At 44.4% G+C, this 16,409-nt stretch overlaps 1 protein-coding gene across 1 annotated transcript in view; it reads right to left on the reverse strand.

Moving 5' to 3' along the window:
• LOC119435919 (protein O-glucosyltransferase 2-like) overlaps positions 1-12,523 on the reverse strand; it is a 31,279-nt gene extending 18,756 nt beyond the window's left edge. Inside the window, exons 1-3 of the mRNA XM_037702615.2 lie at positions 11,972-12,523; positions 11,599-11,798; positions 1,074-1,282 (exon numbers count right to left, since the gene is read on the reverse strand). Coding sequence (XP_037558543.1) covers positions 1,074-1,282; positions 11,599-11,798; positions 11,972-12,207 — 645 coding nt within the window. The 5' untranslated portion in view covers positions 12,208-12,523. The remainder of the gene's footprint in view (positions 1-1,073; positions 1,283-11,598; positions 11,799-11,971) is intronic.
• Between the last annotated feature and the right edge of the window lie 3,886 nt (positions 12,524-16,409).

Consider the following 16,409-nt stretch of genomic DNA (forward strand, 5'->3'; position numbering starts at 1 on the left):
ATCTCAGAAAATACAACAAGTAAATGAAGCAGAATGCCCAGACAAAGTGGCCACAGTGCTGTTGCTCCAGTGCAGATGCTAAGAGCTTATGTGAGGAGTTAAATGTGTGCAAGATAGATGCTAAATGGAAGCTAGCACATCAGAGGTAATAATAAGCAGCATGTGAACACTTCGACAGCAGGCACACTGAGTAAAGATTCATAAAATGGAAATGTCTGATAAATAGAAAGCGGGTTGAAATAACATGCTGATTGGAGCATTTGAAAAGTTACCAGCTTACTTGGTGGTGGCGAGATGTGAAGATTATGTTCAAGACCGCTGTAACAGCAGCAATGCAGATGTCAAGAATGATGTTGCAAAAGAGAAGGCCACTGAACTGCGTTTACCAGTATACTATAGAAGACTGAAGGTAAATTCCACCCTCCCCCCACCCTTCACATTAGTGCTCAAAAGAACATTTATGAAACTGGCGAGCAGTTTGAAAACAGCGTCATAACACTTATTTACATATTGTCACGTAGTAGTGACGCTGAAGAAAACAGTCGTAAAACTGTGTACGACGAAACTGGTTGTTTATTGGGCGAACCTGTGCCCACAAAAGCAAGGTACACTCAAAGCACAACGATAGCAGCGAACACAGTCGGCGATCGTCGAAAACTGCTCAGCGGCGAAAAGCGTCGGCTTTTATACCTGAGTCATCGAAGGTTCCAGATTAATCCCTGATGCCCGCGTGTCTTCCAGAAAGTTCTAGACAATTCGCGTCGGTCACACAATCAGATAACATAAGCGTCGGTGAAAACAGGCAACGAAAAGAAGCATCGATAACGTTCTAGAAACTTCCGATACAGGCGCGTCCTGCGCCGAGCGATAACGTTTAACATTTGTTAGCCGATGGAAAGCGGCCACCGGTGAAAGATAAACATGTATACGTGTCAATATGTCAAAAAACTTCGTAAGTCGAGCTTTCTTCAACCTGCAGTATTATTGCACCAACTAAGCCCAACTTGCACAGAACTTTAATATGTGAGACAGGTCATACACTTGCTTAACGTGCCTCAATGCAAAACACTGACCTTGTTTTTAATAACAGCATAATGGCAGAAGCTAACAGAACCAGGGCGATCAAATCGTCGAAGGGCTTCACGAAGCATTTTCTTCATGTCTATCTCATCAAACCATGCCAGATCCTTCAGGATTTGAGGATCCACTGCTGGACATTTTGTTTGCAACAGCCACTTGCCAAAAGGAGCAGGGCAACTGCAAGCATCGTGGTGGAGGGGTCCTACAGAGAAAAGGTTGAACTGTATGAATCTAAGCCCTTAATTACACAACGACATGAGAAACTGTCAGACAAACTATGTAAGAGAGAGAAAGCAACTGAACCAAAAACATGATCAAGAAAGAAAATCAAATTTAAGAGCTGATGAAAGAGGTGTAACTTGAGTGCTGTGTGTCACAGTGTTGGCGGTAACATGTTACAACAGCGTTACCAGCAATGCATTACTTTTTTTTGGCAACTTAGCAAAGTGTTCATTAACTTTTCTTAGTAGCATACTTATGATAACATTTTTCAGTACGGTGAAGGGTCACGTTACTGGTCACATTTCATTCCAGTAGACCCCCAACCCCCCCACACACACAAGGAAAAAAAGAAAAAGAAAAGAAGGCTTACAGCAACTGAACTAAATTGGTGTGGAAAATAAAATGTATGGTTACTCTCGAATACCCTTTTTTTGCCACTGTTCAAAAAGTACTAAAACTGGAGCAAGCAAGGGCAGTCAGTCGACGCAAGCACCGGACCTAATCAAGGCCCACTGCAGGATCTATTTACTGCACCCAGCTGTTACAAGATAGAATTTGAATTCCACTCTTAGGGCTGTGGATGTTATCAATACCTTGCTAGAGAAGGGACAGGACCTATAATTTATTTCTTCTAAACATGGAATTCTCAGGCTGCCGAAACTTCATGAGCCCAAGTTCATAGTAAAATACAGCAAGGTATATAAATTCTAGGTATACTTCTCACAGCTTCTTGGTGCATCATAGTTTTTATACTGCAGGTCATGAAGCCTGTGTACTGTGCATTGGACACTTTGCAAGGTAACAATCACAGCAGTTACCTACTTCCAACACTCGAAGTTTTCATCAAAAGATTAAGTATGATAAAATTACTGGATTGCAGTACATTTTTGTGGACCTCTATCTAAGTGTATAGAACCCATAAGAGGTAAGTTTGTGAGACACATCATATGTGTACTAAAGAAAGTTAACTGTTTCCCGGTAGAAAAGCTAAAGTCAGTGAGAAGAGCTGTGAAGCCATGTTTCGGACATCATGCAAGCATGCCTTGAATATTCATAAGTCGTAATATTCGCACATTTCTCCCCTATCTTGTTTTTGATTGTAAAGGCCCACTTAGCTGCAATAGGGGATTAATGCTCATTTTAAATTCACCTGCAAAAGTTAGTGCACGCTATCACAGGTTAGAGGGGGTACCATTTACCAACATTTTAGCCCTTTGATCACTTTCAAGACGCAAGAGCAAAGCATGTAAAATTGCCAATTGGATATTACCCTTATGTGATGGTACTTTACAGTGTCTGGCTTTAAATAGTAGCTTTGCTAATGCCAGTTTTTGCTGAAGCTGGTCCAATGCTGTTATGGATCAGATCTTTACCTGATGGTCGCAGCTACATTACTATCAAGATTCAAGTTGTCTTGGATTGTTATGAAGCGGCCCTGAAGAAATGTGGCCCTCAATACCATCTAAAGCGAGCTGTTCACATATTCTTAAATTGTGGACATTGGAACTTGGGAGTACTGCAACTCCAGCTCCAACACAATGGAGGATGACTACTTCTTAGGGAACACCTTCTTGAATGAACAGTTATTTCTTGTCGCCACTTGAGGATGAGAAGTTTTCTAGGTACCTTTTGGCGTCGCAAAATTTTGCACTGAGTGAGCTCAAAGAAAAATTTTCACAAGCTCACCAGATCTTCCTGAAATTAAGTACAGCTGTCCCATCCAGTGCATCTGTTGGGCGCCTATTCGGCATGTGTGTGAATGTATTTAGTACTAAGAAACGAAGCAGGTTGTCCGATGTTGTCAACTTTGAAATGCATCTATTGCTTAAGTTAAACAGCAGGTTGTAATTTATTAGAAAGCAGGAGGATCATCAACTGGATGAGTTGGTAAGGTGTCACGATTAAAAAAAAAAAATGAGCGAATGGAACAGGGACACAAAGAAGGGTAACGACATGAGAGCTACATAACAACTAGTTTTTTTTGTTTTTTTTTTAGAGAAAGAAACACAGCAGCTATACAGTCATAAAAGGTAAGGAAAAATACCACATGAAAGCTTAACAATTATTAGAAACTATTCAGGAAACATGACAAGTGGTTGTCAAGAATGCAAACTCAATCACAAACATGAAATTGATGCCTGGCTTACACACATTACACCTTTTCTTTTGATGTGGAAAAGGCCCCCACCAAAGTTTCAAATAACCAATGTATAAATTTGTAGATGCCTCCTATCCTGAAAACATTCTAGCCAGGGCATGTGAAAAGTTGGTCATGGAGATAAAGACTCCAAAGTAAAGAAGTATACTCTCTGAAAATCCAAGAAACTCAAGAGATTTACCAAATTTCCATAATGTTCATAAGCTATCGCAGGGGCTGAATAATGTCTCAAGTCCATTATGAAGTTCGGATAATCTTTATGACTCATAAAAAACTTTGAAAAGTGCAATACCATCTGCAAAAGTGAAAAAATGTAGGTGCAGAGGCAAAGAACTATGAAGGGGGAATTGTGGGGCCAAGCACATCACTAAATTTGTGCCATGTAGGATAGCTATCATGTACCATATCCCTTTGACATATGGGAAGACATATGTAGACCAAAGTGGTCAGTGTGTTGAAATATTAACATGCGCCTAAGTGAACACAAGTATTCCGCATCTGTAGGCCAAAGTAGTCAGTGCGTTAACATATTAACATGCGCCTAAGGGAACAAGTATTCTGCATCCCTCCATTTCCATTTGGCAGCATGCTGCAGTGCACGTGGCTGAGATCCTGATTTTCACAACACAACTACTGTGGCTAGGCATCACAATAAGACATTATGCGAAATAAAGCATTCTTCATCAAAAGAAATAGCGCAGCATACGTTGGCCAGGCATCAATTTCACTTTGTGATAAAGAGTGCATTCTTGACAACCACTTGTCATGTTCCTTGAACACTTTCTAATCATTGTTAAGCTTTTGGGTGACCTTTATCCTTACCTATTACGACTATATGTATTTCGTGTTTCTCTCAATAAAAAAAAAAAAAAAAAAATCTCGCGAGTCCTTACATTTTTGTATTTTTGTCCCACTTTAATTCCCGCTCTTTTTTCATTATTATTTGAAATTTGTTCGTCTAATACTTCAGGCACTGTTAATGAACATTATCTTAAAAAAAACACATTTTTGTTTTAATCCATCTGCAACAGTGAGACTGGAGTTTGTGGATAATCCTGAGCGAGCAAGGCTGACCGTGCAGAACCTTCACGTAAGCATTTGCAATTTTTCTGGTTATTATGCTGGTCCAACATGAAAAATATATGTCTGGACGTGCAAGTATTGTTTCATTTTTGTAACAGTGTCATTTAGGCATGTTGTTAATACCACAGCATTTGTGCTTCAAATTTGTGAGTAGAAGCATGTCCAGCATTTTGGAACAGCACATTTTAACAAATAATTACTGTAAAGCTGCTAGAGTGTTCTCCAAAGTTATTTTGCAGAGTCAACATGCTTAATTCTATGTTGAAGAAATGGTTCCAACACATGCCATAGATGTGAAAGTCATCAGGTGTAAATGTATAGGCCGCAACATTTGATCCCTAATTGTACACAAGGCCTAGAGGTTTGTACAAACTTCTCTCACTAAATCAGTATTAAAGGTAAAAGTTTGCCTTTTGTAAAATAAGACCTTTAAAAAATTTTTCTGGGTTCCTGCAAAGACTCACTGTCTAAAATTTCTATGGAGTAACAAAAAATTATTGCATGTGAGAAGAAGTTTATTAACGGCGAGGCAGTGTGGGGCACTGTCTCAAAAGACACCAGTGACCAGCAGCGCGAGCAGAGCAAGCCAAGCATTGGTGATGCTGCTGGACGGAGGCGCGTCTTCTTCACAATTATCCCTGCAGAAAAAGAGCCATCCTGGCGACCTAAGAGGTTGGAGGCAGAGGGTCATGGTAGGGTTTGAGACGCGCCACGTGGATTAGGTCACGTCCATGTCGGCGCATGTCGTCAGATGGAGAAAGTGGCTCGATGAGAAAATTCATCGGGGACGTTCACTCCGAGACGGGGTAAGGCCCTGCGTACTTTGGGATGACTTTCGAGGAAAGCTCGGGAGTTGGCAAGAAACAGCCAGCCATACAAAAGATCCAGGGGCATACGTGGGATTTGGAAGTGAGTCGGCGCAGCCTTCCTTCTGGCGCTGTTGTTCTTGTGACGTAAAGATGCACGCGAGCTGGCGGCACTCTTTGGCTTGTCGGGCAGCTTAGTACACAGGTGGGCACTCAGAAGCGTCAGGACGGTATGGAAGGAGAGTGTCGATGGTACGCGAAGGCTCCCGTTCATACAGAAGGAAGAAAGGTGAAAATCCCGTAGTAGCTTGTATCGCGGCGTTGTATGTGAACGTTACAAATGGAAATACGCAGTCCCAGTTCCCATGACCAGATGCCACGTACATCGCGAGCATATCACCAAGAGTGTGGTTAAATCGTTCTGTGTTAGTTTGCGGATGGTATGCCGTGCTCATTCCATGAATAATGTAGCATTCCGAAAGCAGAGCTTAGATGACTTCAGAGAGGAAGGCACGACCTCTATAACTGAGGAGTTCTCGAGGTGTGCCATGTCGAAGGATGAAGCGATGTAGGACGAAAGAGGCTATATCTCGCACTGTAGCATTCGGTAAAGCAGCAGTTCCAGCGTAGCGTGTCAAATGGTCTACAGCAACTATGATCCACCGATTTCCATTCGGTGTCATGGGAAGCGGACCGTAGAAGTCAATGCCGACGCGATCGAAGGGTTTGGCAGGGCACGGAAGCGGCTGCAAGGCGCCAGACGTGTGTAAAGGTGGCAATTTGCAACGTTGACAGTCAGGGCAGCACTGAACAAACTTTCGTACAAAAGTGCACATTCTCCGCCAGTAGTAGCGAAAACGAATATGTTCGTATGTCTTAAATACTCCGGCATGGCCACATTACGGATCATTGCGAAAAGAGGCACAGATTTGTGACCTTAAGCTGCGGGGAATGACCAGTAGCATCTACGGCCTTCGGAAGCGTAGTTGCATCGGTGGACCAGCCGATCACGAATGGCGAAATGAACATCTTGGCGTCGGAGGGAACGGGATACAGGGATGGTCGATGATCCAGAAAGATAGGCGAAAAGAGAAGTGATCCACGGGTCACGGCGGTGTTCGGTGCCAATCTAGTGAAGGTCAAGAGATGCATGGAGTGTGCGCAAGTGGTTCCGCAGGCAGAGTCTGGAGGTAGAGGTGAACGGAACAGGGCGTTTGTGTCAGTGTGCTTGCGTCCGCAGCGGTAGACGACGCGAATATCGTACTCCTGGATTCGGAGTGCTCAGCGTGCTAAGCGGCCAGATGGATTTTTCAACGTGGCGAGCCAACAAAGCGCGTGGTGATCCGTTACTAGTTCAAATGGGCGGCCACACAAGTATGGGCTGAACTTGCCAAATGCTCATACTAGAGCCAAGCACTCTTTTTCAGCCACGCTGTAATTGGCCTCTGCTTTAGTCAGCGTACGACTCACATAGGCAACCACATATTTGGAGTAGCCGGGCTTTCGTTGCACGAGAACATCGCCAAGACCGACCCCGCTGGTGTCTGTATGTACTTCAGTTGCAGCTGTCGGGTCGAAATGGCAAAGAATAGGTGGAGAGGTAAGAAGACGACGCAGCGTAGCAAATGTGACGTCGCATGCAGTGGACGAGGAGAGGTCCGCGCCACCGCGTAGGAGCTGGGTCAAGGGTGACATGATCGATGTGAAATTGCAGACAAAGTGCCGAAAATATGAGCATAGGCCCACAAAACTGCGAGGTTCTTTGACGTTAGTAGGCTTCGGGAACTCAGCGACAGCACGAAGTTTCGCAGAGTCCGGTAGAACGCCGTAAACACCGTACTTGCACACGGTGTGGCCTAAGATGGTCAGCTCCCACGCGGCGAAGCGGCACTTTTTGAGGTTGAGTTGCAGGCTAGTGTAGGTGGGACATGTCATACATATTTAAGTCAAAGTAGGTGGGTCGAAAAATCAGGAGAGAAAACCACGACATCGTCGAGGTAACAGACACAGACCACGCAGCGTATTGTCCATGAGTCGTTCAAACGTTGCAGGCGCATTGCAAAGTCCAAAGGGCATCACGTTGAATTCGTATAGGCCGTCAGATGTAATAAATGCAGTTTTCTGGTGATCGGCTTCAGCCATCCGAACCTGCCAGTAGCCAGAAAGCAAGTCTAGGGACAAAAAGAATTCTGCTCCTTGAAGGCTGTCAAGGGCGTCATCGATACGCGGCAAAGGACAGACGTCTTTGCGCGTTACCTTACTTAATCGCCGCGTTACCTTACTTAATCGCCGGTAGTCAACGCAAAAGTGAATAGACCCGCCCTTCTTGCGAACAAGAACAACAGGAGATGCCCAGGGACTGTGGGATAGTTGATTAACGCCACAGCGTAGCATATCATCGACTTGGTCATTAATGACGCGACGCTCTTCGACAGAGACGCGGTACTGTCGTTGACGCAACGGCTGGTGTAAGCCGGTGTCAATGTAGTGCTGCACCTCCGACATTCGGCCCAGTTGCGGCTGAGAAACATAGAAAGAATTTCTAAAGTGGTGTAGAAGCTGAAGAAGCTCGGAGTGTTCGGCAGTGGTTAGTGTAGTGGTGATGAAACTCGAGAACATGTCACTCGACGACTCTTCCAGCATAGAAAGGGTGTGACGTTCGTTGGAGTCAAGATGGCAACATTAGTCTGGCATGGTAACAAAGAAAGAAGAGTCAAGGTGTTTCACACGGCTGAGACATTCGCCAACAAACAATGTAACAGACGCAGAAAGGGGATTGTACACAAAAATATTACTGAGGCCGGCGGCGATGTCAAGTGTTGCAAAAGGCAGTGGAACGGCTTTGCGACTCAAAGATGACAGACGGTGTAAAGAATACCGTAGCATCGGTGATGGCACCGTAGACGACTGGTACAAGGGCAAAAGAGCCTGGAGGACTGGTCGTCCTCCAGGCTCTTTGCCCTGGTCGTACTCACGTCGTCCTCACGCATGACACTCTTGATCAGCTGCCTAAACTGGTCGTCCTCACGCACGACCAGTTTAGGCAGCTGATCAAGAGTGTCATGGGATGGTGCGTCACACAGCGGCGAAAATTCACCTTCAGCTCGTGCGCAGATGATGACGGCATTATGACGGGATAGGAAGTCCCACCCAAGGATGACGTCAAGTGAGCAGGCAGAAAGAACAATAAACTCGACAATATTCAAAACTCCTTGTAAAAGCACATGGGCAGTACAGGCTGCGAGAGGTGTATCGTGCTGCGCGCTTGGTGTGTGAAGCGACAGTCAAGAGAGCGGCGTGGTCACCTTGCGCAGCAAATGGCAGACTTTGGCGGCTATAATAGAAACGGCGGCGCCGGTGTCCACAAGCGCAAAAGTATAAATACCTTCGAAAGATATTGCGACCATATTAGCAGGAGAAGAGCAAGGACTTGGGCAGTTCGAAGATGGCGCAGTGCTTGCCGCTTGAACTGCGGCGCTTAGTTTTCCTGGTCGGAGGGTGCAGGTCAGTGATGCATTGCGCAGAGCGATCGTCGACAAGGAGATGGTAAGCGGCGCGACGGAAATTCAGGGAGATTAGAAGAAACATACCGCTGGGAGGGACCCGGGGCTGATTGGCACATGGGCTGACTGCCATACTGGAACGGCCGGGCAGTGTCATTGGAAGTTTGAAGGCCACAGAGGCAATAGCGAGCAACGTGTACTGGAGTGCAGCAGGCATAACAAATGGGAGGATTGTCAGGCGTCCGCCAAGGATTGCTGACTCTCGGCCCGGCCCAAGAAGCAGTAGGAGCGGCGGGTGGTGCAGAGTGTTATTGGATCGAAAAAGGCGGCTGGGGAGGCCTACGCACTACCTGCGCATAGGTCTGAGGCACGGCAACAGGCTGCACTGCCTGCGCATACGTAAGAAGCGCGGATACAGGCTGCACTGTCTGCTCATAGGAAAGAAGCGCGGCCACAGGTGGCTGGTGGTGAGCGACGGGAACAGCTTGAGCGACCTCGTCGGCAATGACAGTGCAAAGCGTTGTAGGCAGACGACAGGACGGTTCCTGATTGAAGGGGACCAAGGAAAGTTGACGGGACACTTCCTCACGCACAAAGTCTTTAATCTGCTGAAGCAGTGGAAAGTGGTCGGAAACGGCAACGAGACTCGACTGCGAGTCGGCGGTCGACAGAGGCTGTTGAGTCAGGGTGCGTTGCTTCTTCAACTCATCGTAGCTCTGATATAAGGTGACGACCTCAGAAACGGTGCGCGGATTCCTGGCGAGGACCACCTGGAATGGGCCGTCATCGATGCCCTTTGAGGATGAGCTGAATTTTATCAGCTTCAGGCATGGCAGCTTTGACATGTTTGCAAAGGTCGACGACTTCTTCAATGTAGCTCATGAAAGTTTCACCAGTCTGCTGTGCACAGGCTTGCAAGCGCTGTCAGCGCGTAGTTTGTGGACAGCAGGTCGACCAAACACTTGAGTGAAAGACGTCTTGAAAGTTCGCCATGTCAGGATGTCGATTTCGTGGTTATGGAACCAGAGTTGGGCAACGCCAGTAAGATAAAATATGATGTTGGTCAACTTTCTGGCAGCATCCCACTTATTATGCATGCTCACCCATTCATAGATGTAAATAAGTCCTCGACGTCGGTGTCGTCTGTTTTGCTGAAGACCTTCGAATCACGTTGCCGAGGAACCCCGGTACAGATGACAGACTGGGGCGAAGGCGCTGGCGGGTCTGTGTTGTCGGTCATGATGGGCGGAAGCGTTCGGGTTTGAAGCTCCAGGGTGCAAGTGACGGGGAAATTCCACCAACCTCCACCAACTGATAAGAGGTTTATTGGCAGTGCCCTTCAAGGATGCTATGAGTTCAAGGAATGGCGAGGCAGCGTGGGGCACCGTCTTGAAAGACACTAGTGAACAGCAGCGTGAGCAGAGCGTTGCTGATGCAGCTGGATGGAGGGACATCTACTTCTGCACACACGTTACTTTTTTTTGTCTATGGTAATGGTTAGAGATTGGATTATAGGCAAATGCCTATTTGTTCTCGTGCACCATGGCCCCACACTTTCATAATGTACGAGCACAAATTAGGGGTTAAGAAGTGGCTTAGCAGTGACATTATGGTGCCCATAAATGCCTATTTCCGTTCTTTGTGCCTATACAGGGTGTCCCAACAATCATGCATTAAGATTTTAAAATATGCAAATGCCATGTAGCTGGACAGAACTACGGTAATGTTTGCAATCACTTGGAGATAATCAGATTATTTGCATTCTGCCTAATTAGATAATTAGTCTGAATTAATTATTTAACTTCTCAAATATTATAATTACATGAAAAGTGTCAAAGAGAAAATCGTAGAGCAACATGAAAAACTCTCGATACAGCTTTCTGTTGCTCAACATGCGCTAAATAAGTGTTTTTTTCGAGTGTGAAAGAAGCCCGCAAAGTGCCTCGCAAAGCACGCAAATACCCACAAAGTGCCTCGAGTGGCCAACCGTGTGGCAACATGCGACATCATTTTGCTAGTGGGCCAAGTAGCTCCTTTCCAAAAAGAAGGGCACACATGATTTTGTCTAAATTTTCAGCTGTTTTTACGCCATGTCGGTGCGGTCCATACATCTTGCAGACACAATCATCACTGCGTGATCTAAGCAGCACTCTTGTTTGAAATACCCAAGCCTGGTGTGGTGCAACCAGAAAGGGCCATATGCTACAGTTATGAAAAAATTGGGTTTTGCAACTCATGACAACGCACCTTCTGACAAAGCTACCCAATTGGGAAATGATATATATTTTTGAAGGAACTCACTGCAATCAACCATCTGCCGCACCACTAGGTGGTGATTCATGTGCCTATTTTCTGTTGCTGATTAATAATGAACTTAAGTTAATGTAAGGTGAGTTGGAGTTTCAAAAACAATGTCATAAGTTGCTCACAGCTTTTCAGCACCCTTGTATAGAATAAGCTAATGATTTATGTGGAAACCAGTAAAACTGAGCAATCATCATAAGCATGGGAAAGTGTGCCCTATTGCAGTACTGTGTCCTTTCAATTTGTAATTAGTTATAGTAGAACCGGTTGAACGGATGCACTTATTCTAACCTAGAATGCGCTTAATTTTGTTTTGTGGCAACATTTGACTGCATGCAAAAAATGTGCAACGCGATACACCCGCGAGCAAAGAAAACCACTGAATTGTTCAGTTTCCCTAAAACTCTCACCATACCACATAAAGGCAATTAAAGCGGAATACCTTTAACCACAACTGGCGACTCCACGAGGGGAGATCCATTGAAGCTGACCTCCACTTGTGCTTCGGGACAACTTTTAAAGAGCTTGTAGCGAACAATGAAAAGCCCATCTCCTCGACTCAGGACCTGGGTCCAAATGCTGCAGTGGCCGTTGGTTCCCGTGATACTCACAGTCAGGTTCGTCGAGGATGCTACTGTAAAGCTGCAACAAGAGTGCGTTCCGCCGAGTCAGCATCGCTTCAGAAAAACCAACCACTCGCGAATCCGGGCTCGAGTAGTCAGAAACTTCCAAGTTCTCGTTCTCTCGTCATCGGCGGTCGAAACGCGCTGACAGCTACGACAGTAAACATACTCGAACTGTCTATTTCGACTTACTTGTTGCCACTAGCGTCAACGACGTGTACAAAAAAGTATCTGGCAGGGAGGTTGAAGTCTCCTCGGAGGCCAGGGCCATACAGGCGCGCCGATACTTGAGGCTGTGGCCGGCCATTCGGCCAACTCCTTTCGCCGCATGCAGCCACGGGGCACTTGTCTTCAGCGGCAGCAACGGCTGCTAACAACATTGCGACGCAAAGTCGTCCGCCAAGCAGCATTCTGCTTTTTGAAAACATAACTTCCCAGCAGCCCGAATCGCGCGTTTCACCGGTGCATAGTTTTTCGTAGAGATTTGCAGCCAATTAATGCACCGCCAGCTTGACACGGCCCCGCCTAGACGGGTTTATCAAAACACCACGATAGCATTATCACCGGATCGCTTTTACGCTAGCCAGCAGTACTATTAGCAGCAAGTCGTTCCGAATGGGATCTCCCTTACGTCGTGCGCGCTTCCGGCCGGCGTGTCTGCCTGCCTTGCGACTCACTCGCCTATTCTACCGTGCGAACGGAGAAGACTAGCCGTTCTTCCGTGCCTCCTCTCCTAACGGGTCACTTTTTTTTTTTTTTTTTTTTTTTTTTTTTTTTTTTTTTTTTTTTTTAATCCCCGCGTTGCCGCCGCCGTGGCCTCTCGATATATGGATGCTGACGGCCACTCATAGGGACTAGAGTGACCATGTCCTAGTACACTCTAATCGGGACCTTATATGCGTTAATTTTTTGCGCTATCTCTCTCTTCATACAATAGTAATATATCAGTACCTATACGCATGTTAGCTCATTTTCCTAGAGACCCACATACATTACGAGTGCTCGTAATGGGAAGATCACGGCCATATAGATCACAGTGGCAGCTTATTTTTCATATAACCAGCACGGAAATTTAGGCATTAATTTCACAGCTATGACACAAGCTGCTCGCTCTTGTAAAAAAATATCGCCACCTACGGACTGAGCCAGAACACTCCAGTCCTGTTCATATCTATCCACAGCTTGAACATACCATTTTGTTATGTTGTGGAAAGGCTGAACAATATGCAGTTAAGTCATTCAGCTGTGTGGCGCAGGGTTGCAGAGTGGGGCTGTCAGTTCCATTCCTTTGAATTCTGTGGAGCTGAAAAGCCATATATGTTACCATTCCATTCCTTTAATTCTGGCAGTGCCGCAAGGTATGAAACACGGTACATTTAAAAAGCACATTTTATAATGATTCCATAAAGAGCTAACTGTATAAGCTCAATATTGGCAACAGAGGGCACAAATTGGCAATTCAGGTGATACGGCCACATTTTATTTTATTTATTTACAGATACTGCAATCCCCAAAGGGATTTTAGCAGGGTGGATGTACAATATATGAGCGTACAAATGCAGGCAACAAAGCAAAGCAATACGTAGTACATTGCCTATACAAACAACATCGGTTTAAATAAAAGTGGCAAAAAGAAATGAATGAGATCACATTTGATCTTGAGGCCTAATCAACAGATGTTAGCAGCAAATAAAGACAACGAAGGCTGAGTAACTTCTATATTAGTCAAATTATTCCATTCTATCACAGTCCTAGGAAAAAAGGAATATTTAAAACAATTATTTTTTACGCGGAATGGTGTCACTGTTAGTTGATGCCTTTGTCTTGTGGCATACCCGGAAGAAAATGTAATTATATCAGTGATGTTAATGTTGTAGTGTCCATTTACAAGCTGATAGAAGAATTTTAGTCGGGAAACTCGATTGCGCTCTGTTAGTGCAGGCAAGTTGGCTTGTTTTAGGAGTTCTGTTACTGAGGTACGGGAGAAGTTATTATAAATGAAGCGAACTGCCTTTCTCTGCACCCGTTCGAGCTTTTTGATGTTAGTTTGCGTAAACGGATCCCAGATAATAGCTGCATAATCTAGTACTGGGCGTATAATTGTTTTATACGCTAATAAGCGAACGGGACACGTGGACAGCTTTAATGCTCTCCTAAGAAAAAATAATTTACGATAGGCATTAGTGGTTACTTTATCGATGTGCCGATTCCATTTGAGGTTGTTAGTTATCCACAGGCCAAGGTACTTGTATTCTATTACTTCAGATAGAAAAATATTGTTAGCCGAGTAATTGAAATTAAGCTTTTTCTTTTTGTGAGTAATGCACATAAAAACAGTTTTCTCAAAGTTCACTGACATCTGCCAATCTTCACACCAGGCAACTACCTTCTGAAACGCATCATTTAGTAATACTTGATCCGAGGGGTTGTCTATTACTGAATATAAAACACAGTCGTCTGCATATAATTTGATTTTAACAGGAAGATCATTTACAAGATCGTTTATATACAACAGGAAGAGGAGCGGCCCAAGAACCGAGCCCTGGGGAACGCCAGAGTCAACGGAGAGATGATTAGAGTCCTGATTCTTAAAAGTAACGAATTGTTTACGGGCAGTAAGGTAATCTGAAATCCAGTTAATCAGCTTATGATTTTTAAGAATTTTGTTTAATTTATGGAGTAGTTTATGATGAGAGACTTTATCAAAAGCTTTGGAAAAATCCATAAATATGGCGTCTGTCTGTTTAGCGTTGTTTATATTATTTGCGAAGTCATGCACTGTTTCTACCAATTGGGTTATTGTTGAATAGCCTTTTCGGAATCCATGCTGATGTGTTGTTAGAAAGTTATGTTTCTCAAGGAATTCCGAAATGTGTTTGTGAATGATGTGTTCCAAAAGTTTGCATGCAGTTGAAGTTAATGAAATAGGGCGGTAGTTCTGAATGTGCTGCTTATTCCCGGTTTTGTGGAGTGGCTTAACTCTGGCGGTCTTCCAGTCGCTCGGCACTTGGCCTAATTCCAAGGATTTCACAAACAAAACTTGTAAATATTTGGACACCCATTCCGCATAGCGTTTAAGAAAACCATTCGGAATGTCATCTGGGCCAGAAGATTTTCTAATATCTAGATTAAGTAGCATATTAAAAATGCCCTGTTCAGTTATCTTAACATCAGGTATAGGAGGCAGGACTGCGTCGTAGTACGGTAAAATGTTATTATCTCGAGTGAAGACAGACTTAAAGTGTGCATTAAATAGGTTTGCAATTTCCTTGTTATCATCAGTCAACTTGCCATTCACGTCAAAGACATCACACTCTTCTGATTTAGGACTAATGCTCCTCCAAAATTTCTCAGGAGCCGATGCGATGTAACTTGGCAATAAGTCGCCATAGTAGCGCTGCCTATCGCTACTGACTTGGTGCTTAAGCTTTGAAGTTAATTCACTGACTACGTTACCATTGCAATGCAAATTTGTATTCTTCATTGTTTTCTTTAATCGTTTTAGCCGCCTTTTCAACTGGAGCGCTTTACGAGAAATCCAGGGGTTTTTATGTTTCTTCTTTTTTGTAATTCGTGGTACGAAAGAGTTAATACAGTCATTTATAATATTTTTAAACCTGATCCAAAGCTCATTTACATCGCATCTGCTCTTTTCAAACTCATTAAAATGAAACGCAAGAGTATCAATAATTGAAACGTCGTCTGCCCGAGAGAAATCGGGGAAAGATAAACGTTGCAATTTTTTATCAAGTGCAGTATTGCTTAGGGTTAGTAGCACGGCTTGGTGGTCAGAAATTCCTGGAAATACCTCGCAGCTTGTTCGAGCATCAATGGATCCGCTGACAAAGAATAAGTCTAAAACAGACTTAGAAGGTCCCTGAATTCTGGTATAGTCCTGCACAACTTGAAGCAGATCATATGTATAGCAAATGTTTAGCATGGCTTCTCCAACAAGATCGTGCTTGTGAGCGTGAATGTTGGCCAGTGTATGTTAGGCAGATTAAAATCCCCTGAAAGGATAATTCGGTCATTAGTCTTTATATTTTCTCGCAAATATTTATCTAGTTCATCAAACATGGAAACTGGAGTGTTCGGTGGTCTGTATATAGCACCTATAATGTACCTGATGCCATTGTAATACGCTTTACAAAAGATACCTTCAACATTGGGTATATTCGGCATTCGCAGGATGTTAAGTGATGTCTTGAAAAGGATACTGACGCCTCCACCTCTACCGTCTCGATCTTTCCTAAACGCACTGTATCCAGACGGGACAAGCTCGCTATCATATATGGAGTCATTTAGCCATGCAGGTCTCTGTTAGAATTGTGACGGCAGGATCATGTGAAAGGACAAGAGCCTCCAACTCCGCGACCTTGTTAATTACGCTCCTACAATTAATATTTATTATCTTTAGAGACCGGATGTTAGGGTTCTGGTGTCAGTCAGTCCTTGCCTTGGTTATCTGAAATCGTACATTTTTCTTTTCATCCCAACCGAACAAGATATTATTGATGCTCAACTTATCATAAACGAGTTTTACTTTCGCGCCATTTGCTTTCTCTCCTGCCGCACTCTTCCATAACTTCTGCCTTATGTCTCGAGCCGTTTGAAAAGTCTCAGATAGGAT

The sequence above is a fragment of the Dermacentor silvarum genome, chromosome 1 (genome assembly GCF_013339745.2).
Source record: "Dermacentor silvarum isolate Dsil-2018 chromosome 1, BIME_Dsil_1.4, whole genome shotgun sequence".
Taxonomy (NCBI): domain Eukaryota; kingdom Metazoa; phylum Arthropoda; class Arachnida; order Ixodida; family Ixodidae; genus Dermacentor; species Dermacentor silvarum.